This window comes from Arachis ipaensis, chromosome B10 (assembly GCF_059453495.1).
Source record: "Arachis ipaensis isolate K30076 ecotype BB chromosome B10, ASM5945349v1, whole genome shotgun sequence".
Lineage (NCBI taxonomy): Eukaryota > Viridiplantae > Streptophyta > Magnoliopsida > Fabales > Fabaceae > Arachis > Arachis ipaensis.
Window position 1 is genome coordinate 62,651,030 of NC_142435.1, and position 23,935 is coordinate 62,674,964.

The 23,935-nt window shown below is 40.4% G+C and overlaps 1 protein-coding gene across 1 annotated transcript; it reads left to right on the forward strand.

Moving 5' to 3' along the window:
* Nucleotides 1-783: 783 nt before the first annotated feature.
* Nucleotides 784-23,713, forward strand: LOC107620705 (uncharacterized). The gene is made up of 3 exons (XM_016322832.1): nt 784-823; nt 22,843-22,930; nt 23,029-23,713. Exons 1-3 carry the CDS (start codon nt 784-786, stop codon nt 23,711-23,713), a joined length of 813 nt encoding a protein of 270 aa, XP_016178318.1.
* Nucleotides 23,714-23,935: the final 222 nt, after the last annotated feature.

Consider the following 23,935-nt stretch of genomic DNA (forward strand, 5'->3'; position numbering starts at 1 on the left):
AGCCGATACCTGGTTTCAGGCTATGGAGCGAGCACTGCAAGCGCAGTTGGTACCTAAAGAGCAATGTGTTAAATTCGATACCTATCTACTCACTGGGGAAGTATCGCATTAGTGGCAGGGAGCCCGACGTCTCCTGTAGCAGGGGGATGACCCTATCACCTGGGATGCCTTCCAGGTGGAATTTTGTAAAAGAACTTTCCGAATTCTGCGAGAACGGCTAAGGAACTTGAGTTACTGCAGCTGAAAGCAGGGTGCTATGTTCATGTCTGAGTATACAGACAAATCTGAGGAGTGATTCAGGTTTTTCCGCATGTGTCAAGGAGCTTCGGGAGACTTCGAGGAATGGAAGTGCATTAAATATAAAGTATGGCTCCGGAGCGATATCTTAAGTTCAGTGGGACCAATGGAGATCAGAACTTTCTCAGAGTTGGTGAATAAGATCAGGGTTGCTAAAGAGTGTGTGAAAAAGGTGGCTGCAGAGAAAGGATTTCATAGGGGACTTTTTCAATAGAACCGAGGGAGGGACTTTACTCCAAGGGGTCAAGATTTTAAGAGAGCAGGTTATAATCCACAGCCCCAAAGATCCAATTTTAGAATGGAAAGTAACTTTAGAATGAAATGACTTGTAGGCGGTGTGGAAGCTACCATCCAGGAACTCCATGTCGAGCTAGATTGGGACTTTACTATAGTTGTGATAGAGCTAGACACATGTCTTGGAACTATCCTGAGAAGGCCAACCGAAATACTGCCGAGGGCCAACAATAAGGTCGTGTGTTCACTATGATGACGGAGGATACTACTAGATCCGACGGCTTGGGAAGAGGTAAGTGAATGATTGGTAACAACGTGCTAAAATTACGCTTAAGTTGGTATTTGATTTTGGCTATCATAGATAGAAATCTAGTGAATGTATTTCATGCTAAGTTGTGGTTTAGTACTTGAGGAAATAAGTGATAGGATTAGTACTATACGAGAAATCAGAGTCACACAGCGGAAGTTTTTGGAAGCATTAAAATAAAATAGTTGCAAATAGGAGCTGTGGAGAATGATTCGAAATACTTTAGGTTTGGATACCTGACAGGCTTAGTGAGCTAAAGCCAATAGTGATTCGCAAGTAGTTAAGTTTAATTGTGGCTATGGGGTTAGATTGATTCTAAAGTGGTTGTATAAATAACTAGAGGTGGAATTGGATTCGTGCCTAAATTTGATGGATAAATTACTGGACTTTTGATGATGGAGTTGGAAGACAGTAAATTGAAACATTGAGGCTGTATTGAGGTTAATTTAAGGGAAATCATGAAGGGCGATAAACCCAAATTTATAGGGGAGGTTCTGCTGGAATACTGAAAGAACTTGAAGAGTTTAGAAATCTTAAGTTATGATACCAATCGGTAGTTTTAGCTTATAAAATTTTATGAAGGGTGAGATGAACATAACATTTAGTTAGTTATTGAGAGAAACATATAAGAAGCTAAGAGTATAACGAATAAATATAGCTTAAGCTAGAATCGGGAATAGGGTGTTAGAATTGATGTTGAAGAATGGTAAGAGGTCGGTTGAATATGAGAGAGCTTATATGAAGATTTGATAGCGAATTTTTGAGGACAAAAATTTCTGTTAGGTGGGAAGGATGTAAAACCTGATCAAACCGTAATTAATTAAATAATAAATTAAATAGGAGCAAATATGGTTAGAAAATTTAGCCATCAAAATTTGATAATTTAAATATGATATTTGGACTCAGTGGATTTTTCTGAGGCAGAAAGCATAGTTTTCTGCGTAAAAATGTGCACTGAATTTTGACCGGAAGTATCGACTGAGATCTGCCTGATACTGCAGCTGAGAAAATTGATTATAAGTAAATAAGGTTAAGAAGTTAGGATTTATAATTAGGGAAGGTAGAAATATTTAAAATACGATTTAAAACTCTAATCTTAAAGGTTTTGGCCCAAAGTTGGGCCAACGGACTAAAACAAATGAACCGAGCCCAAGTGGGCCCAAGACCCAACATATATAAATATTAGTTATGAGCATTTTAGCTCATTAACCCTAAAGAAAGGGTGTGGGGCAGATAGAGAGAAGAGAGAAAGAAAACCTAGCTTTCCAAACTTCAAATCACCATAACTTTCTCTCCAGAACTCCGATTGATGAGCCGTTTACGGCCACGCGTCACTCTTCTCATCCTCTACAATTTTACCTACATTTTGTGGTGACTATTCCACTCTCCTCTGCCCAGCTTTTATTTTCCCCCTGAAATTCGAGTTTGGTTATGGGTGTTGAGTAATTTTATGATTTTGGTTGTTTAGGTGTGCTCTAGTATGAGCCATGGGTGATATTTATCACAAACTTCATTGGGTTAAGGTAAGAAACCCTCAAACCACCGTGATTTATCATTTTCATGAACCTTAGGTTGATTGTAAGTGTGAAATTTGTTATGTTAGAGTATTGGTTGATTTTGGTGCACAATTGGGAGGTTGGTTTTGCTTAGGGGTGTGCATGGTTCAGTTTTTCCATAAACTGAACTGAAACTGCACTAAACCATTTTAAATGGTTTAGAAACTGAACCAAACTACTTTGTCATATAAGAAACTGGTTTTAAACCAGTTTATAATACAGTGCACCAGTTTAAACCAGTTCATAAAAATAAAACTGGTTTTAATTAAAAAAACCAGTTTAAACTGGTTTATGCCTAAAACTAGTTTTCACATCCTCTCTCTCCCTCTCTTCCTTTCCTCTCTCTTTCTCTCTCTCTCTCTCTCCTTCCTCTCTCTCTCTCTCTCCCCTTTTCTCTCCCTTCCCCTCTCTCTCTCTCTCCTCTCTCTCTCCTACCCCCTTCTCTCTCTCCCTCCTCTTTCTCTCCCCTTCCCCTCTCTCTCCCCCTTTCCCACTCTCTCTCCCTTCTCTCTCCCTCTCTTCCCTTCCTCTCTCTCTCTCTCTCCTTCCTCTCTCTCCCCTTTTCTCTCCCTTCCCCTCTCTCTCTCCTACCCTCCTCTCTCTCTCTCTCTCTCCCCCTTCCCCTCTCTCTCTCTCTCCACCCACTCTCTCTCCCTTCTCTCTCTCCCCATTTTCCCATTCTCTCTCCCTTCTCCTCTCTCTCTCTCCTCTCTCTCTCCTACCCCTCTCTCTCTCTCTCTCTCTCTCCCTCTCTCCCCCTTTTCCCACTCTCTCTCCCTTCTCCTCTCTCTCTCTCCCCCCTTCCTTTCTCTCTCTCTCTCCCCCTTCCTCTCTCTATCCCCCTCTCTCTCTCCCTCTCTCTCTCCCCTTTCTCTCTCCTCCCTTTCTCTTTCTCTCTCTCTCTTCCTTCTACTTTCTCTCTCCCCTCTCTCTCTAAATCAAAAGTTGAAAGAATCATAAAATATTCACATACTAATAAACTAAAGCATGGTCTTACTTTTTGTTCAATGACAATATTCAAAATATGATATAATATGATACTAACCTAAATGAAGTTAAAATAAACTAATTCAAATCTAACAGACTAACACAATATTGGCCCATTACAATATTCTAATCATCTTCAAGAGAAACAAGCGTGCCAACATTTGTTGAAGAATTTCTCCCTACATAAAAAAAATATCTCATTAATTATAGAAAACTAACAATTAGTAACAAACAAGCAATAAGAAAAAAATATATATTACCTTGTTCAGCTTTTTCAATCTCTTTAAAATTTTCAATTAGTCCAAATGGGTCATCTATTACCCAATCTTGAGTGCATACAAGAGCTTCCACCATATATGGTGTCAAGGAGCTCCGATAAGTAGGGGTGTGCAAAAAAACTGGTTTCACTGAACTGAATTGAAACTGAACTGAAACTGTTTTAAATAAACCAGTTTTTTTAAATAAAAAACTGAACTGAAACCATAGTTTTTATGAAAACCAGTTTATTAAAAATCAGTTTTTATGGTTCAGTTTAGTTTTAAACCAAATTAAAACTGGTTTTATTTAAACTCTAAAATTAGCTTTTACATACTCTTTCTCTCTCTCCTTTCACTTTCTCTCTCCCCTTCCTCTCTCTCTCCACTTTCTCCCCCTCTTTCCCTTCTCTCTCCTCTTTCTCCCCCCTCTCTCCCTTCTCTCTCTCTTTCCCCCTCATCTCTATCTCTCTCCTCTTTGTCTCCCTCCTCTCTCTCCTCTCTCTCTCTCTCTCCATTCTCTCTCTCTCTCCTCTCTCTCTCTTTCTCTCTCTCTCTTTCCTCTTTTTTCCTCTCCTCTCTCTTCTCTCCCTCCTCTCTATCTCTCTCCTCTTTGTCTCCCTCTTCTCTCTCCTCTCTCTCTCTCTCTCTCTCTCCATCCTCTCTCTTTCCTCTCTCCTCTCTCTCTCTCTCTTTCCTCTTTTTTCCTCTCCTCTCTCTCCTCTCCCTCCTCTCTCTCTCCCTCCCATCTCTCTTCGTCTCTCTCTCTCTCTCTCTCTCTCTCTCTCTCTCCTTTGCCTCTCTCTCTCCCTCTCCCTTCCTGTCTCTCTTCCTCTCTCTCTCATCTTTTTCCCCCTCTCTCCCTTCTCTCTCTCTTTCCCCCCTCTCTCTCCTCTTTGTCTCCCTCCATTCTCTCTCTCTCTCTCTCTCCGTCTCTCTCTCTATCTCTCTCTCTCTCTCCGTCTCTCTTCCTATCTCTCTCTCTCCCTTCTCTTTCTCCTTTCCCTCTCTCTCTCTCCCTCTCCCTTCCCGTCTCTCCTCCTCTCTCTCCTCCTCTTTCTCCCTCTCCTCTCTCTCCCTCTCTATTCCCCTTTCTTTCTCTCTCTCTCCTCTCCTTCCCCTCTCTCCCCCTCCCATCTCTCTTCGTCTTTCTCTCTCTCTCTCTCTCTCTCTCTCCTTTTTCTCCTCTCCCACTCTTTCCCAATTCCTTCCTCTCTCTCTCTCGTCCCTTCTCTCTTTTTCTTCTTCTTCTTCTTCTTCTTCTTCTTCTTCTTCTTCTTCTTCTTCTTCTTCTATTTCTCTCTCTCTCTCTCCCTCCTTTTCCTCACTCTCCCCGTTTTTCTCTCCCTCTCCTTTCCCTCCTCTCTCTCTCCCCCTCTTTCTTCCTCTCTCTCTCTCCTTCTCCTCTTTCTTACCCTCCTCTCTCTCTCTCTCTCTTTTTTCTCTCGCTCTCTCTCCATGTCTTTTCTTTTTCTCCCCTCTCCCTTGCTCTCCCTCCCTTCCCCCTTCTCTCTCTCTCTCCCATTTTGTTTCTCTCTCTCTTCCTCTTTTCTCTCTCTCCCATTTTGTTTCTCTCTCTCCCTCTTTTTCCTCTCCCATTTTCTTTCTCTCTCTACTCTCCCTCCTTTCTCTCTCTCTCTCCTTTTTTTCCTTTTCTCTCTTTCTCTCTCCTATTTCTCTCTCCCCTTCCCTTATTTCTCTCTCCTCTTTTCTCTCTTTCTTCGCCCTCCTCTCTCTCTTTCTTCTCTTTCTTTCCTTCCTTTCCTTTCTCTCTTTTCTCTTTCTCTCTCAACCTTCTCTCACTCTATATCCCTCTTCTCTCTCTCCCCCTCTTTTCTCCAAAATAAGAGAGAGAGAAGGTTGAGAGAGAAAGAGAAGAGGGGGAGAAGAGAGAGAGAGAGAAAGAAAGAGAGAGAGAGAGAGAAAGAGGAAGAGAGAAGGGAGAAAGAGAGAGAGAGAATAGAGAAAGAGAGAGAGAAGAGAGAAAGAGAGAGAAGAGAGAAAGAGAGAGAGAGGGATATAGAGTGAGAGAAGTTTGGGAGAGAAAGAGAAAAAAGAGAGAAAGGAAGGGAAGGAAAGAAAGAGGAGAAAGAGAGAGATGAGGGCGAAGAAAGAGAGAGAAGAGGAGAGAGAAATAAGGGAAGAGGGAGAGAGAAATAGGAGAGAGAAAGAGAGAAAAGGAAAAAAAGGAGAGAGAGAGAGAGAGAGAGAGAGAAAGAGGAAGAGAGAAGGGAGGGAGAGAGAGAAAGGAGGGAGAGGAGAGAGAGAAAGAAATTGGGAGAGGGAAAAGAGGGAGAGAGAGAAAAGAGGAAGAGAGAGAGAAAAACAAAATGGGAGAGAGAGAGAGAGAGAGAGAGAGAGAGAGAGAGAGAGAGAAAGAGAGAGAGAAGGGGGAATGGAGGGAGAGCAAGGGAGAGGGGAGAAAAAGGAAAGACATGGAGAGAGAGCGAGAGGAAAAAGAGAGAGAGAGGAGGGTAAGAAAGAGGAGAATGAGAGAGAGAGAGGAAGAAAGAGGGGGAGAGAGAGAGGAGGGAAAGGAGAGAGAGAGAAAAAAGGGGAGAGCGAGGAAAAGGAGGGAGAGAGAGAGAGAGAAGAAGAGAGAAGGGACGAGAGAGAGAGAGGAAGGAATTGGGAAAGAGTGGGAGAGGAGAGAGAGAGAGAGAGAGAGAGAGACGAAGAGAGATGGGAGGGGGAGAGAGGGGAGGGAGAGGAGAGAGAGAAAGTAAGGGGAAGAGAGAGGGAGAGAGAGGAGAGGGAGAAAGAGGAGGAGAGAGAGAGATGGAAAGGAGAGAGAGAAGGGAGAGAGAGAGATAGGAAGAGAGGCGGAGAGAAAGAGATAGATAGAGAGAGAGAGAATGGAGAGAGAGAAGAGGGAGACAAAGAGGAGAGAGAGAGGGGGGAAAGAGAGAGAGAAGGGAGAGAGGGGGGAAAAAGAGGAGAGAGAGAGGAAGAGAGACGGGAAGGGAGAGGGAGAGAGAGAGAGAGAGAGAGAGAGAGAGAGAGAAGGGAGAGGACAGAGAGAGGAGAGGAAAAAAGAGGAAAGAGAGAGAGAGAGGAGAGAGAAGAGGGAGACAAAGAGGAGAGAGATAGAGAGGAGGGAGAGGAGAGAAGAGGAGAGGAAAAAAGAAGAAAGAGAGAGAGAGAGAGAGAGAGAGAAAGAGAGGAGAGAGGAGAGAGAGAGGATGGAGAGAGAGAGGAGAGAGAGGAGGGAGACAAAGAGGAGAGAGATAGAGAGGAGGGGGAAAGAGAGAGAGAAGGGAGAGAGGGGGGAGAAAGAGGAGAGAGAAGGGAAAGAGGGCGGAGAAAGTGGAGAGAGAAGGGAAAGAGGGGGGAGAAAGTGGAGAGAGAGAGGAAGGGGAGAGAGAAAGTGAAAGGAGAGAGAGAAAGAGTATGTAAAAACTAATTTTAGAGTTTAAATAAAACCAGTTTTAATTTGGTTTAAAACTAAACTGAACCATAAAAACTGGTTTTTAATAAACTAGTTTTCATAAAAACTATGGTTTCAGTTCAGTTTTTTATTTAAAAAAACTGGTTTCTTTAAAACAGTTTCAGTTCAGTTTCAATTCAGTTTAGTGAAACCAGTTTTTTTGCACACCCCTAGTTTTGCTGGTGGAGCTTTAGTGAGGCTTGGAGCTAAGGTTGGTCGAGACTCCCAAAGAAGAGGCTCAATTGGTTTTGCTCCAAGAGGTACGGTTTAAGTTTCATTAAAGTACTGTGTGGTGTGATGAGAATTCCTAGGCTAGATGCCCTTAGGATTAAGTTTGGATTGTGTAAATGGTTAGTACTAATATGTATAGTTGATAGGTAATGTAAATTAATGATTGGGTTGAGAATTGTGTGAATTTGTATGTTTGTTGTGTTGAGAATTTGATGAATTAGAAACTGAATATTGATTTGTGGAATATGCATTTAAATTGTAAAATTGGGCCGGAGGCCGTGAATCTTGGGCTGGGGGCAGGAAAGAGGTTAGGAAGGTAAGTGATGTGTGTATTGTATGATTTCATATGAGATCGAATGGATATTGAATGTTGAGTGTGTGAATAAATGGGAGGAGTGTGGAAGAATAAGAAATTAGGAATTTGGGAGTGGAAGGTGACGAAGTTGAATTGAATTATATAGATGAGGTAGTTTTGGTGTTTGTTGAATGTAATTTTGTGGTTGGGTTGTGGTCATTTGGATGGGAGAAAATGAAATTGGCTTGTGAACATTGGAAAAATTGGTAATTTCTGTTTCTGGGTAAAAACTAATTTTTGACCAACTTCAGCGGTCCATAACTCAATCCTCGAAGTTAGGAATTCATCAAAACTGGATTCTTATGAAAGTTTATTCAACGATCTTTCAAACGGTTTCAAAATTGTTAAAAATGAGATTTTGTAGAAGAAGTTATGTGTGGCAGAAATTTGAGGTTAAAAATGAAATTCTGCAGCTTTTTCAGACTTAGTAAAATTTTTAAGAAAACGTACTCCGACGCGCACGCATGGCTGATGCGCACGTGTCACTCATGATTTTTACTCTCTCACGCGTGCGCTTGGCCGACGCGTACGCGTCGCTATATTGATGCAGGTGCGTGTTATAAATTCCCGAGAGTTGTGATGGTAGCGTGCCAGTTTTGTGCGAGGAGCACAAAATGCGTCCACGCGCACGCGTGGCTGACGCGCACGCGTGGCTGACGCGCACGCGTGGCTGACGCGCACGCGTGGCTGACGCGCATGCGTCACCCTTCCTCTCTACTTCCCACGTGTGGGCATGGATGACGCCTACGCGTGCCCCGCTTTTTTCTGCTTATCACGCGTGCACGTGGGCGACACGTGCGCGTGGGCGACGCGCACGTGTGACCCCGTTTTCAGCAAAAATTGATTTTTGAGTTTTTAAAGTCGAATTTCAGACTTCTAAGCTTCCATTTTCATCCTTTAAGTCCTAAATTTGTATAGTATGCCTAGTAATGAGAAGAGGCTAGGAAATGTGATAACTTGTTGATCAAGAAAGTCTTGGAGTAATGAATTATGATTGAGGAAGTGTGGAAATGATGGTTTGATAATGAATGTCATGTGTGACCCCGGGTAGTAGGCAGTGGCGTTGTCCACTTGCTCTGGGCATGAGATGAAAAAGGAGAATTATGATAAATGAGTTTAATTATAGAGTTTTGAATGAATATGTATTTGTGATACCTGAGTAGTAGCAAGGGTCGTGGTTCGTCCTGCTTGCTCCAGGTCATTGTTTGAAAATTGGTAATAATGAAGAGTGATTATGAATGAATATGTATTTGTGATACTTGGGTAGTAGCAATGGTCGTGGTTCGTCCCGCTTGCTCTGGGTCATTGTTTGAGAATTGGTAATAATGAAGGGTGATTACGAATGAATGTGGTAAATGAATAATAATGGAAAATGTTGAATGTGAGTATGCTTGTGCTTTCTCTCTGGTTGTAAGGGTGACAGGGAACCGATACCCTCTAATGGTGATAAGGCACAGATACCCTCTAATGGTGATAGGGCACAGATACCCTATAATGATGACAGGGCACAGATACCCTCTAATGGTGACAGGGCACAGATACCCTCTAATGGTGACAGGGCACAGATACCCTCTAATGGTGACAGGGCATAGATACCCTCTAATGGTGACAGGGCAAGATACCCTCTAATGGTAATAAGGCGCAACAGAGAGACTGTGCCCGGGTTAGCTACCGGACATGTTGGCTTAGCTTGATAACCGACAGATGATATCGTCAGCCATAGGGCAGGCAATCATCATTTGCATATGTTTGACTTGTTTGGGTTTGCCTATTTGTTTTGGATTGCTAAATTGTATATATACGCTATGTTACATGATTAAATGGTACTTACTTTACTTGTACCTTAATTGTGTATTACTTGTCTGTATTGCTTGTGTTTGTACAACTGAGAGGTCCCTCATACTAGTGTCGGTTGACGCTGAGGGTTGTTCTTGTTGAGATGGAGTAATGATGTGATTAATTTAAAATGATGATTTTTTGAATGAGGAAATTTGAGTTCCCTGGGTAGACGCAGTGAAATGATTTCACTGCTCCAGGTAGAAAATGAGGTAATTTGAGCTCCCTGGGTAGACGCAGTGGAGTGATTTCACTTGCTCCAGGTGAGGATATGAATTATTGATATCAAATGGCTGAGACAGAATAGCTGGGGACAGTTTTTTTTATGACTCTGATTCTGGTTTGTTGGAGAGTTAGAGAGTTGAGAAGCATGAGAAAGAGGAAGCATTTCCTTATGACAGTTGCCTATCTATGGATTAGTGAGAACATAGGATGAATATTTGGTGAAAGGAAGTTTAGGATGCTTAGCGAGGTTTTATTACAATGTATTGTATTTATTTGGTACTATTACCGTACTGGGAACCCATGGGTCAGGGGTTCTCATTCCGTATATATCTCTTTGATGAGCGGATAATTTATACGCTTTTTGGCATTGTTTTTAGGTAGTTTTTAGTATGTTTTAGTTAGTTTTTATTATATTTTTACTAGTTTTTAAATAAAAATCACATTTCTGGACTTTACTATGAATTTGTGTGTTTTTCTGTGATTTCAGATATTTTCTAGCTGAAATTGAGGGACCTGAGCAAAAATCTAATTCAGAGGCTGAAAAAGGACTGTAGATGCTGTTGGATTCTAATCTCCTTGCACTCGAAGTAGATTTTCTTGAGCTACAGAAGCCCAATTGGCATGCTCTCAATTGCGTTGGAAAGTAGACATCCTGGGATTTCCAGCAATATATAATAGTCCATACTTTTCCCGAGATTTGATGGCCCAAACTGGCGTTCCAAGTCAGCATAGAAATTCTGGCGTCGAAACGCCAGAACTGGCATGAAAGCTGGAGTTAAACGCCCAAACTGGCACAAAAGCTGGCGTTTAACTCCAAGAAAAGTCTCTACACGTGAAAGCTTCAATGCTCAGCCCAAGCACACACCAAGTGGGCCCAGGAAGTGGATTTTTACACTAACTGTTCTAGCTTACTCATTTTCTGTAACCCTAGGTCACTAGTTTATTATAAAAACTACTTTTAGTGATTCATCTTGTACCCCATGACACTCTACACGTTTCATATTGTATCTTCTACGGCATAGTCTCTAAACCCCATGGTTGGGGGTGAGGAGCTCTGCTGTGTTTTGATGAATTAATGCAATTACTACTATTTTCCATTCTATCATGCTTGTCTCTATTCTAAGATATTCACTCGTACTTCAACTTGATGAATGTGATGATTCGTGACACTCATCACCATTCTCAACCTATGAACGCGTGCCTGACAACCACCTCCGTTCTACCTTAGAATGAGTGCTTATCTCTTAGCCTCCTGATTCAGATCAGAGTCTTCGTGGTATAAGCTAAAATCAATTGGCGGCTATTCCTGAGATCCGGAAAGTCTAAACCTTGTCTGTGGTATTCCGAGTAGGATCTGGGAAGGGATGACTATGACGAGCTTCAAACTCATGAATGCTGGGCATAGTGACAGACGCAAAAGGATCAATGGATCCTATTCCAGCATGAGTGAGAACCGACAGATGATTAGCCGTGCGGTGACAGTGCATTTAGACCATTTTCACTGAGAGGACAGATGGTAGCCATTGACAACGGTGATCTACCAACATACAGCTTGCCATGGAAGGAGCCTTGCGTGTGTGAAGAAGAAGGCAGTAGCAAAGCAGAGATTCAGAAGACAGAGCATCTCCAAAACCTCAACCTGTTCTCCATTACTGCATAACAAGTATTTATTTCATGTTCTTTTACTTTTTACGATTAAATCTGAGAATTATTGATATCCTGACTAAGAGTTACAAGATAACCATAGCTTGCTTCAAGCTGACAATCTCCGTGGGATCGACCCTTACTCACGTAAGGTATTACTTGGACGACCCAGTGCACTTGCTGGTTAGTTGTGTGGATTTACAAAAAGTGTGATTGTAATTTCGTGCACTAAGTTTTTGGCGCCGTTGCCGGAGATTGTTCGAGTTTGGACAACTGACGGTTTATTTTGTTGCTTAGATTAGGAATAATTTATTTTTGTTGGTTTAGAGTCACTAAATTTGAGTCTTTTATTTGAGTTTAGTTTCATATTTTAAGTTTGGTGTCAATTGCATGCTTTTATTTTCTTTCAAATTTTTCGAATTTGCATGTTCTTAGTTCTTTCTTGATCTTTAAAAAATTTTAAGTTTGGTGCCCCTTGTGCTTTTATTTACTTAAAAATTTTTCAAAAATTTGTTCTTGGTGTTCATCTTGACATTCAAAGTTTTCTTGTTTGTTCTCTTTGTTTTGATCTAAAATTTCTAAGTTTAGTGTCATTTTGTTGTTTTTCTCTTTCCTCATTAAAATTAAAAAATCAAAAAATATCTTTTCCTTATTTTACTCATAAATTTCGAAATTTTGCATTAAATTAGTCAAAGATTTTCAAAATCATATAATTTTTTTTAGTCAAGTCAAAATTCTAATTTCAAAAATTGATCTTTTCAAATCTTTTTCAAAAATCAAATCTTTTTAATTTCTTCAATCATATCTTTTCAATCATATCTTTTTTTTATTGCAATCATATCCTCTCAATCATATCTTTTTTTTTAAATAATTTTCAATCATATCTTTTTGATTACTAATTTCAAATTCTTTTTCAAAAAATTCACCTAACTAATTTTCTCTTTCATATTTCGAAATCAACTAAGCATTTCTTTTCAAAATCTTTTTAATTAATTAATTAATTTAGTTTTCAATTTGCTTTTATTTTATTTTCTTCTAATTTTCGAAAGTTTTATTTTATCTTCCATTTATTTTGTTTTATTTTCGGTTACTTTTAATTAAATAAAATTAAAAATTAAAAATATAATTTAATTGTAATTCATATCAATTCTCTTTTCTCCATCATGGACATAAGTGGAAATGAACAGTCTAGAAGGACTCTAGGATCATATGCTAACCCCATTACAGTTGCATATGGGAGTAGCATCTGTATACCTCCCATTAAAGCAAGCAGTTTTGAGCTAAATCCTCAGCTCATTATCATGGTGCAGCAACATTGCCAGTATTCCGATCTTCCACAGGAAGAACTACTGAGTTTCTGGCACAGTTCTTACAAATTGCTGACATAGTACGTGATAAAGAAGTGGATCAGGATGTCTACATATTATTACTGTTTCCATTTGCTATAAAAGATCAAGCTAAGAGGTGGTTAAATAACCAACCCATAGCAAGCATAAAAACATGGAGACTGTTAACAAACAAATTCCTGAATCAATTTTACCCTCCAAAAAGGATGACACAGCTAAGGTTGGACATCCAAGGCTTTAAACAAGAGGATCATGAATCCCTTTATAATGCCTGGGAGAGGTACAGAGGGATGCTAAGGAAATATCCCTCTGAAATGTTTTCAGAGTGGGTACAATTAGACATCTTCTACTATGGGCTTATAGAAAGAGCTCAAATGTCTCTAGATCACTCAGCTGGTAGATCTATACACATGAGAAAGACGATTGAAAAAGCTCAAGAACTCATAGATATGGTTGCTAGAAATCAGCATCTGTACTCAAGCAGTGAGTCCTCTGTAAAAGAAGAGGCTAGGACAGTAACTACTGATCCTAATCCTCAAGAACAGATTGTTGAACTTAATCAGCAATTACTCCTTATGACAAAACAAATAGCAGAATTTAAAGAGATGCTCCAAGACACTAAAAATGCTAACAAGAATATAGAAGCACAAATAAATCAGACAAGACAGCAGCTATCTAAACAGATAACAGAAGAATGCCAAGCCATTCAACTAAGGAACGGGAAGACATTGAATAAATCAACTCAAAGTAGTAGAAAGCCAAGAAAGGAACAACTGACAGAGGATGACCAAAACACTGCCCAAAATCCCTCTGAGGACAGCAAGAGCCCAGAGAGGAATAATTCTGGCGTTCAAACGCCAAAAAAGGGTGAAAGATTAGCGTCAAACGCCCAGTGGATGCCCGCTTCTGGCGTTCAAACGCCAGAAAAGGGAGAAAAGTTGGCATTGAACGCCCATTCCTTGCCCAGTTCTATCGTTCAAACACTAGAAAAGGGTGGGAAGCTGGCATTAAACGCCCATCCAGCACCCAATCCTGGTGTTCAAACGCCAATGAGGGATCAGACACCTGCAAGTGCTGATAGTAACCCCTCTAAGAAGGCTTCTCCAACCACCTCTGTAGGGAATAAACCTGCAGCAACTAAGGTTGAAGAATATAAAGCCAAGATGCCTTATCCTCAGAAACTTCGCCAAGCGGAACAGGATAAACAATTTGCCCGCTTTGCAGACTATCTCAGGACTCTTGAGATAAAGATCCTATTTGCAGAGGCACTTGAGCAAATATCCTCTTATGCTAAGTTCATAAAAGAGATCTTAAGTCATAAGAAGGATTGGAGAGAAACTGAAAAAGTGTTTCTCACTGAAGAATGCAGTGCAGTCATTCTGAAAAGCTTACCAGAGAAGCTTCAAGATCCAGGAAGCTTTATGATACCATGCACATTAGAGGGTGCTTGCACCAAAACAGCTCTATGTGACCTTGGAGCAAGTATCAACCTAATACCTGCATCCACTATCAGAAAGCTTGGCTTGACTGAAGAAGTCAAACCAACCCGGATATGTCTTCAACTTGCTGATGGCTCCATTAAATATCCATCAGGCATAATTGAGGACATGATCATCAAGGTTGGGCCATTTGCCTTTCCCACTGACTTTGTAGTGCTGGAAATGGAAGAGCACAAGAGTGCAACTCTCATTCTAGGAAGACCTTTCCTAGCAACTGGACGAACTCTTATTGATGTACAAAAACGGGAAGTGACCCTAAGAGTCAATGAGGATGAGTTCAAGTTAAATGCTGTCAAAGCTATGCAGCATCCAGACACATCAAATAACTGCATGAGCACTGATATTATTGACTCTTTGGTGGAAGAGATCAATATGACTGAAAGTCTCAAATCAGAGCTAGAGGACATCTTTAAAGATGTTCAGCCTGATCTGGAGGAATCAGAGGAAATAAAAGAACCTCTGAAAATTCCTCAGGAAGAAAATAAGCCTCATAAACCCGAGCTCAAACCACTACCACCATCCCTGAAATATGTATTTTTGGGAGAAGGTGACACTTTTCCAGTGATCATAAGCTCTTCTTTAAATCCACAGGAAGAGAAAGCACTAATTCAAGTGCTAAGGACACACAAGACAGCTCTTGGGTGGTCCAAAAGTGATCTTAAAGGCATTAGCCCAGCAAGATACATGCACAAGATCCTATTGGAGGATGATGCTAAGCCAGTGGTTCAACCACAGAGGCGGCTAAATCCAGCCATGAAGGAGGTGGTGCAAAAAGAGGTCACTAAGTTACTAGAGGCTGGGATTATTTATCCTATTTCTGATAGCCCCTGGGTAAGCCCTGTCCAAGTTGTACCCAAAAAGGGAGGCATGACAGTGGTTCACAATGAAAAGAATGAACTGGTTCCCACAAGAACAGTTACAGGGTGGCATATGTGTATTGACTACAGAAGGCTCAATACAGCCACTAGAAAGGATCATTTTCCTTTACCATTTATAGACCAGATGCTAGAAAGACTAGAAGGTCATGATTATTATTGCTTTTTGGATGGCTATTCAGGTTACAACCAAATTGCAGTAGATCCTCAGGACCAAGAGAAAACAACATTCACATGTCCTTCTGGAGTATTTGCCTACAGAAGGATGCCCTCTGGTCTATGCAATGCACCTGCAACCTTTCAAAGGTGCATGCTCTCTATCTTTTTTGATATGGTAGAGAAATTTCTGGAAGTCTTCATGGATGCCTTTTCAGTATTTGGAGACTTATTCAGCTCCTGTCTTGACCATTTAGCACTTGTTCTAAAAAGATGCTAAGAGACCAACCTAGTTTTAAACTGGGAAAAATGTCACTTTATGGTGACTGAAGGAATTGTCCTTGGGCATAAAATTTCAAACAAAGGAATAGAGGTGGATCAAGCTAAGGTAGAGGTAATTGAAAAATTACCACCACCTGCCAATGTAAAGGCAATCAGAAGCTTTCTGGAACATGCAGGATTCTACAGGAGGTTTATAAAGGATTTTTCGAAAATTGCAAAACCTCTGAGCAATCTGCTAGGTGCTGACACACCATTTGTGTTTGACACAGAGTGTCTGCAGGCATTTGAGACCCTGAAAGCTAAGCTGGTCATAGCACCAGTCATCTCTGCACCAGACTGGACATTACTATTCGAACTAATGTGTGATGCCAGTGACCATGCCATTGGTGCAGTATTGGGACAGAGGCATAACAAGCTTCTACACGTCATTTACTATGCTAGCCGTATTTTAAATGATGCATAGAAGAATTACACAACCACAGAAAAAGAGTTACTTGCAGTGGTTTATGCCATTGACAAGTTTAGATCCTATTTAGTAGGTTCAAAAGTGATTGTGTATACTGACCATACTGCTCTTAAATACCTACTCACAAAGCAGGATTCAAAACCCAGGCTCATAAGATGGGTGTTACTTCTACAAGAGTTTGCTATAGAAATAAGAGACAGAAAAGGGACAGAGAACCAGGTAGCTGATCACCTGTCCCGTATAGAACCAGTAGCAGGGGCGTCCCTCCCTCCTACTGAGATCTCTGAAACCTTTCCGGATGAGCAACTCTTTGCCATTCAGGAAGCACCATGGTTTGCAGACATTGCGAATTATAAAGCTGTGAGGTTCATACCCAAGGAGTACAGCAGAGCGCAAATGAAAAAACTAATTTCTGATGCAAAGTACTACTTATGGGATGAACCATATCTCATTAAGAGATGTGTAGACGGAATGATCCGCAGATGCGTACCCAGAGAAGAGGCACAGAAGATCCTATGGCACTGCCATGGATCACAGTATGGCAGACATTTTGGAGGTGAGCGAACAGCTACTAAGGTCCTCCAATGTGGCTTCTACTGGCCTACTCTCTATAGAGATGCCCGAGAGTTTGTGCGTAACTGTGACAGTTGCCAAAGAGCTGGAAACTTGCCTCATGGTTATGCCATGCCTCAACAAGGGATCTTAGAGATTGAGTTGTTTGATGTATGGGGTATTTAATTCATGGGTCCCTTCCCACTATCATATTCAAATACTTATATTCTAGTGGCAGTAGACTATGTATCTAAATGGGTAGAAGCAATTGCCACACCCACTAATGATACTAAGACCGTACTGAAATTCCTCTAGAAATATATCTTCAGCAGATTTGGCATCCCCAGAGTACTAATCAGTGACAGAGGCACTCATTTCTGCAATAAACAGCTATACTCTGCTATGGTCTGACATGGAATTAGCCACAAAGTAGCAACTCCATATCACCCACAGACAAATGGGCAGGCTGAAGTCTCTAATAGAGAACTAAAAAGAATCCTGGAACGGACTGTAATTGCCCGTAGAAAGGATTGGGCAAAAGGCTTGGATGATGCTCTGTGGGCATACAGAACAGCATTCAAGACTCCTATAGGAACCTCTCCATACCAGCTTGTGTATGGCAAGGCCTGTCATCTGCCCGTGGAACTGGAACATAAAGCCTACTGGGCAACCAGGTTCCTAAACTTGGATGCTAAGTTAGCTGGAGAGAAAAGATTGCTCCAGCTGAATGAGCTAGAGGAATTCAGACTCAATGCTTTTGAAAATGCGAAAATTTATAAGGAGAAAGCAAAAAAGTGGCATGATATGATACTGTCATCTAGAGTCTTTAAACCCGGACAGAAGGTTCTTCTATTTAACTCTAGGCTCAGACTATTCCCCGGGAAATTGAAATCCCGGTGGAGGGAACCATATGTGATTACAAGTGTGTCACCATATGGATATATTGAGCTTCAGGATATTGACTCTGACAAAAAGTTCATTGTTAATGGACAGAGAATCAAACATTATCTTGAAAGCAATTTTGAGCAAGAATGCTCAAAACTGAGGCTTAAATAAAGCTCAGTCAAGGTCTAGCTAAAGACAATAAAGAAGTGTTTGCTGGGAGGAAACCCAACCATTAGCAAGTTATTTGTTTTAATTAATACTTGTAGAAGTTTGATATAATTTTTTTTCAAAGATTAATCATTAAAATTGAAGGAATTTATAGAGTTACAGAAGGATTCATTCTGGGCGTTTTGGGCATTAAACGCCAGTAAGGAGCATTTTGGGCGTTAAACGCCAAAATGGATACCATTCTGGGCGTTTAACGCCAGTAAAGGTACCATTTTGGGCATTAAACGCCAGAATTGCAGCATCCTGAGCGTTCAGAAAAATGCCCAGTAACAAAGGATTTCTGGCGTTTAACGCCCAAAATGGCCAACTTATGGGCGTTAAACGCCAGAATGGATCCCATTCTGGGTGTTTAACGCCAAAAAGACAGGGGGAGAGGATTTTGTTTTCCACTTCAAAATTTTTCAAATTTTCATGTTTTGACTCATAATTTTCTGCATAAACAAATTTTCAGATTTCACCTCTTTATATCTTTTCCATTTAAAATCTCATCTTTTCATATCATGGTTCTATTTTCTTCCACCAATCATATATTTATGTCATATCTTTCTCAAAATTTTTGAAATCCCTCCTCTCCACTTATAAATACACATTCGGCCATCCCCTCCTCTCTACCATTCGAATTTGCCTCTCCTCCTCTCTCTCCTCTTTCCCTTCTTTTGCTTGAGGGCAAGCAAACCTCTAAGTTTGGTGTGTTTTTCCATGATCACTGAGCTAAGACTCATCAAGATCATGGCTCCTAAGGGAAAACAAACCAATTCAAGAGGCAAGAAAGAGAATACTCCAAAGAGTCTTTGGAATTAAGAGAGGTTCTTCACCAAAGAACCTACAGACCATTACCATAAGATAATGGGTCTAAGATCAGTGATCCCGGAAGTTAAATTCGATCTGAAAGAACACGAATATTCGAAGATCCAAGAGCAAATTCGAAATAGAGGATGGGAAATTCTAGCTAATCCTGAAACAAGGGTTGGAAGAAACATGGTTCAGGAATTTTATTCAAATCTGTGGCTGACAGATAAGCAGAGAATAACTGGAACCGCCTTTCATACCAACAGAACCATGGTCAGAGGAAGGATTATTTACTTCCATCTGGATAAAATAAGAGGGTCTTCAAACTGCCTCAACTACAAGATGATCCAGAATCCTTTAATAGGAGAATGGTGAGAGAAGATAAGGGGTTGGACCAAGTTCTAGAGGACATATGCCTCCCTGGAACTAAGTGGATAACCAATTCAAAAGGTGTCCCAATCCAACTCAAGAGAGGAGATCTCAAACCAGTCGTAAGAGGCTAGTTGGACTTCATTGGGCGTTCCATACTGCCCACAAGCAACCGCTCTGAGGTCACTGTCAAAAGAGCGGTGATGATTCATTGTATTATGCTGGAAAAAGAAGTGGAGATTCATCATTTGATTTCTTGTGAGATCTACACAATTGCAAACAAAAACTTCACTAAAGCCAAATTGGTATACCCAATCTTAATTTCTCTGCTATGTAAAGATGCTGGGGTGAGGATGGAAGTAGATGAATTCATCCCAATCGAACATCCAATCACCAAAAAGTCAATGGAAGGACAACAAGTGCAAGACAACTCCATCAAGAGGAGGGCGCAGGAGTTCCTCCTAGAAATCCCTGAAATTGACTACTGGACTCGCCTAGAAGCATCTGTTACCAAGCTGCAAGAAGATGTGGATCAACTTAAGGAAGAATAGTAGAATCAAAACTGCATGCTCTACAAGTTGCTTAAGGAACAGGAGAAACAGGGGGCGTGAGCTACAGGAGCTGAAGCGCCAGAAGCTCTCCCTTGAAGGACCGAACACCACCCAGATTGAAGGAACATCCACTGCTCAAAATCAAGGTTGTTGAGTCCTAACTCTGTGATAACCTTTATTATTAGGAATCTATTTTAAGAGTCATTTATTTTTCTGTTATTAATTTTCTGTCTTCTATTATTATTGGTTTGATCTTATATTTATTTTTGAGTCTTATTTTCATTCCATGATTAATAAAATTTAAGGTTTATGTCTTAAAGTTATGAATGTCCTATGAATCCATCACCTTTCTTAAATGAAAAATATTTTTAATTGCAAGAAGAAAAAGAAGTACATGAATTTTGAATTTTAAAACAGATTAATTATTTTGATTTGGTGGCAATACTTTTTGTTTTTCTGAATAAATGTTTGAACAGTGCATATTTTTGATATTGTTGTTTATGAATGTTAAAAATGTTGGCTCTAGAAATAATAATGAAAAAGGAGAAATGTTATTGATGATCTGAAAAATAATAAAAATGATTCTTGAAGCAAGAAAAAGCAGTGAATAAAAAAAATATATGCGAAAAAAAAAGAGAAAAAGAGAGAAAAAGAAAAAGCAAGCAGAAAAACCCAATAGCCCTTTAAACCAAAAGGCAAGGGTAAAATAAAAAGGATCCAAGGCTTTGAGCATCAGTAGATAGGAGGGCCTACAGGAATAAAATCCTGGCCTAAGCAGCTAAACCAAGCTGTCCCTAACCATGTGCTTGTGGCGTGAAGGTGTCAAGTGAAAACTTGAGACTGAGTGGTTAAAGTCGTGGTCCAAAGCAAAAAGAGTGTGCTTAAGAGCTCTGGAAACCTCTAATTGGGGACTCTAGCAAAGCTAAGTCACAATCTGAAAAGGTTCACCCAGTTATGTGTCTGTGGCATTTATGTATCCGGTGGTAATACTGGAAAACAAAATGCTTAGAGTCACGGCCAAGACTCATAAAGTAGCTGTGTTCAAGAAACAACATAATGAACTAGGAGAATCAATAACACTATTTGAATTCTAAGTTTCTATAGATGCCAATCATTCTAAACTTCAAAGGATAAAGTGAGATGCCAAAACTGTTCAGAAGCGAAAAGCTAATAGCCCCGCTCATCTAATTAAGACTGATCTTCATAGATATTTTTGGAATTCATTGTATATTCTATTCTTTTTATCCTACTTTGTTTTTAGTTTCTTGGGGACAAGCAACAATTTAAGTTTGGTGTTGTGATGAGCGGATAATTTATACGCTTTTTGGCATTGTTTTTAGGTAGTTTTTTAGTATGTTTTAGTTAGTTTTTATTATATTTTTATTAGTTTTTAAATAAAAATCATATTTTGGACTTTACTATGAGTTTGTGTATTTTTCCGTGATTTCAGGTATTTTTTGGCTAAAATTGAGGGATCTGAGCAAAAATCTAATACAGAGGCTGAAAAAGGACTGTAGATGCTGTTGGATTCTGACCTCCCTGCACTCGAAGTGGATTTTCTGGAGCCACAGAAGTTCAATTGGCGCACTCTCAATTGCGTTGGAAAGTAGACATCCTGGGCTTTCCAGCAATATATAATAGTCCATACTTTTCCCGAGATTTGATGGCCCAAACCGGCGTTCCAAGTCAGCATAGAAATTCTGGCGTCAAAACGCCAGAACTGGCATGAAAGCTGGAGTTAAACGCCCAAACTGGCACAAACGCTGACGTTTAACTCCAAGAAAGGTCTCTACACGTGAAAGCTTCAATGCTCAGCCCAAGCACACACCAAGTGGGCCCAGGAAGTGGATTTTTACACTAACTGTTCTAGCTTACTCATTTTCTGTAACCCTAGGTCACTAGTTTATTATAAAAACTACTTTTAGTGATTCATCTTGTACCTCATGACACTCTACACATTTCATATTGTATCTTCTATGGCATGAGTCTCTAAACCTCATGGTTGGGGGTGAGGAGCTCTGCTGTGTTTTGATGAATTAATGCAATTACTACTGTTTTCCATTCTATCACGCTTGTCTCTATTCTAAGATATTCACTCGTACTTCAACTTGATGAATGTGATGATCCATGACACTCATCACCATTCTCAACCTATGAACGCGTGCCTGACAACCACCTCTGTTCTACCTTAGATTAAGTGCTTATCTCTTAGCCTCCTGATTCAGATCAGAGTCTTCGTGGTATAAGCTAGAATCAATTGGCGGCCATTCCTGAGATTTGGAAAGTCTAAACCTTGTCTGTGATATTCCGAGTAGGATCTGGGAAGGGATGACTATGACGAGCTTCAAACTCATGAGTGCTGGGCGTAGTGACAGTAGCCATTGACAACGGTGATCCACCAACATACAGCTTGCCATGGAAGGAGCTTTGCGTGTATGAAGAAGAAGGCAGTAGGAAAGTAGAGATTCAGAAGATAGAGCATCTCCAAAACCTCAACCTGTTCTCCATTACTGCATAACAAGCATTTATTTTATGTTCTTTTACTTTTTACAATTAAATCTGAGAATTATTGATATCCTGACTAAGAGTTACAAGATAACCATAGCTTGCTTCAAGCCAACAATCTCCGTGGGATCGACCCTTACTCATGTAAGGTATTACATGGATGACCCAGTGCACTTGCTGGTTAGTTGTGCGGATTTACAAAAAGTGTGATTGTAATTTCATGCACCACTCTTGTTTTTCAGATACAGGTCCAAGTCCTCAGAAGTGAGCTGTGGTTCATCTGAGAGATGGCGAAGATCTTTATATTCTCCACTTTATATTTTGTTTAGAATCTCTCCACCTTTATTTTGAAATGCCTATATTATGTATTGAACTCTTTTGAACTTGCCTATAGAGGTTTTTATGTTTCTTTTGGAAGAGATTAGGAGACACTGTTGTCAACTACTGTTATACTGTACCGTAGCCGGCCTAAACTTTGTGGGTCACGACTAGTGGCTATTTACTTATGTTATATGTCTATATATTGTGCTTCTCTTATTCTCCTTAATTATTTTATCAGTATATCGCCTTCGACTTCACGCTTATCTTTTAGTTGTCAATACATGAGTGCTACGAATTTGCGATTTTATTTTTACTCCATTTAAGGCTTCTCATTTAATACTCCTTTCAATGTTACTTACAAACTATTTATTAAAAATCCACCTTGAGATTCGTATAACCTTATTATCATTGACTTATGACTCGAGCATAAGGATTTGAATATTAGGGTGTTACATTATGGTATCAGAGTAGTTCGTTCCTGTAGAGCCTGAGGGGCAGACTGACTGTGCCTCTGTGCATTCTCTGTATGTGTGTTTATGTACTATTAGGACATCTAACTGATATAACTGGCATAAACGTTCATGAGCATGCAGTTGGGACTTTGAAGCACTAGACATCTGATATTGAGACTGATCAACTTAATATCGATTGTTTAGTGTGTATAGGAACCAGATGGCGCCTCGTGTATGAGGTCGAGGCCGTAAGAGAGGTCGTAGTAGTACTCAGGGATTGGAGACCAACCCGAATAACCAGGTAAACTTTATTGCGGCTTTGGAGAATATGGCTGCGGCTATGCAGGCCACTACGGAGGCTCTTGGGCAACAGATAAACAATAATGGCAATGGCGGAAGTGGAGTTCAGGGCCCGATAACACTAGAAACCTTCTTAAAGGTTAATCCACCTAAGTTTAAGGGAGCCACCAATCCGATTGAAGCCGATACCTGGTTTCAGGCTATGGAGCATGCACTGCAAGCGCAATTGGTACCTGAAGAGCAATGTGTTGAATTCACTACCTATTTGCTCACTGGGGAAGCATCGCATTGGTGGCAGAGAGCCCGAGGTTTCCTACAGCAGGAGGATGACCCTATCACCTGGGATGCTTTCCAGGTGAAATTTTATAAAAAGTACTTTCCAAATTCTGCCAGGACGGCTAAGGAACTTGAGTTACTGCAACTGAAGCAGGGTGCTATGTCCGTGTCTAAGTATACAGAAAAATTTGAGGAGCTATTCAGATTTTCCCGCATGTGTCACGGAGCTTCGAGAGACTTCGAGGAATGGAAGTTCATTAAGTATGAAGGAGGGCTCCAGAGTGATATCTTAAGTTCAGTGGGACCAGTGGAGATCAGAACTTTCTCAGAGTTGATGAATAAGATCAGGGTTGTTAAAGAGTGTATGAAAAAGGCGGCTGCAGAGAAAGGATGTCATAGGGGACCTTTTCAACAGAACCGAGGGAGGGACTTTACTCCAAGGGGTCAAGATTTTAAGAGAGCAGGTTATAATCCACAGCCCCTGACGAACGGGTTTTTCTGTCGGTAAAGAAATTCACAAATAAAGTCTTGTTACTAGTATAGTTTCTAAACCAACAAAGAATCCTTTCTTACAAAAACTTGTTTGTCACTAAAGTAACCCCAATAAAATTTAAAACCGAAGTATTTAAACCTCGGGTCGTCTCTCAAGGAACTGCAGGGAGGTGTAATTATTATTGGTTATGAGATTGTATCTTTTTGGGGTTTTTTGAAAGGTTGAACAGGGAAATTA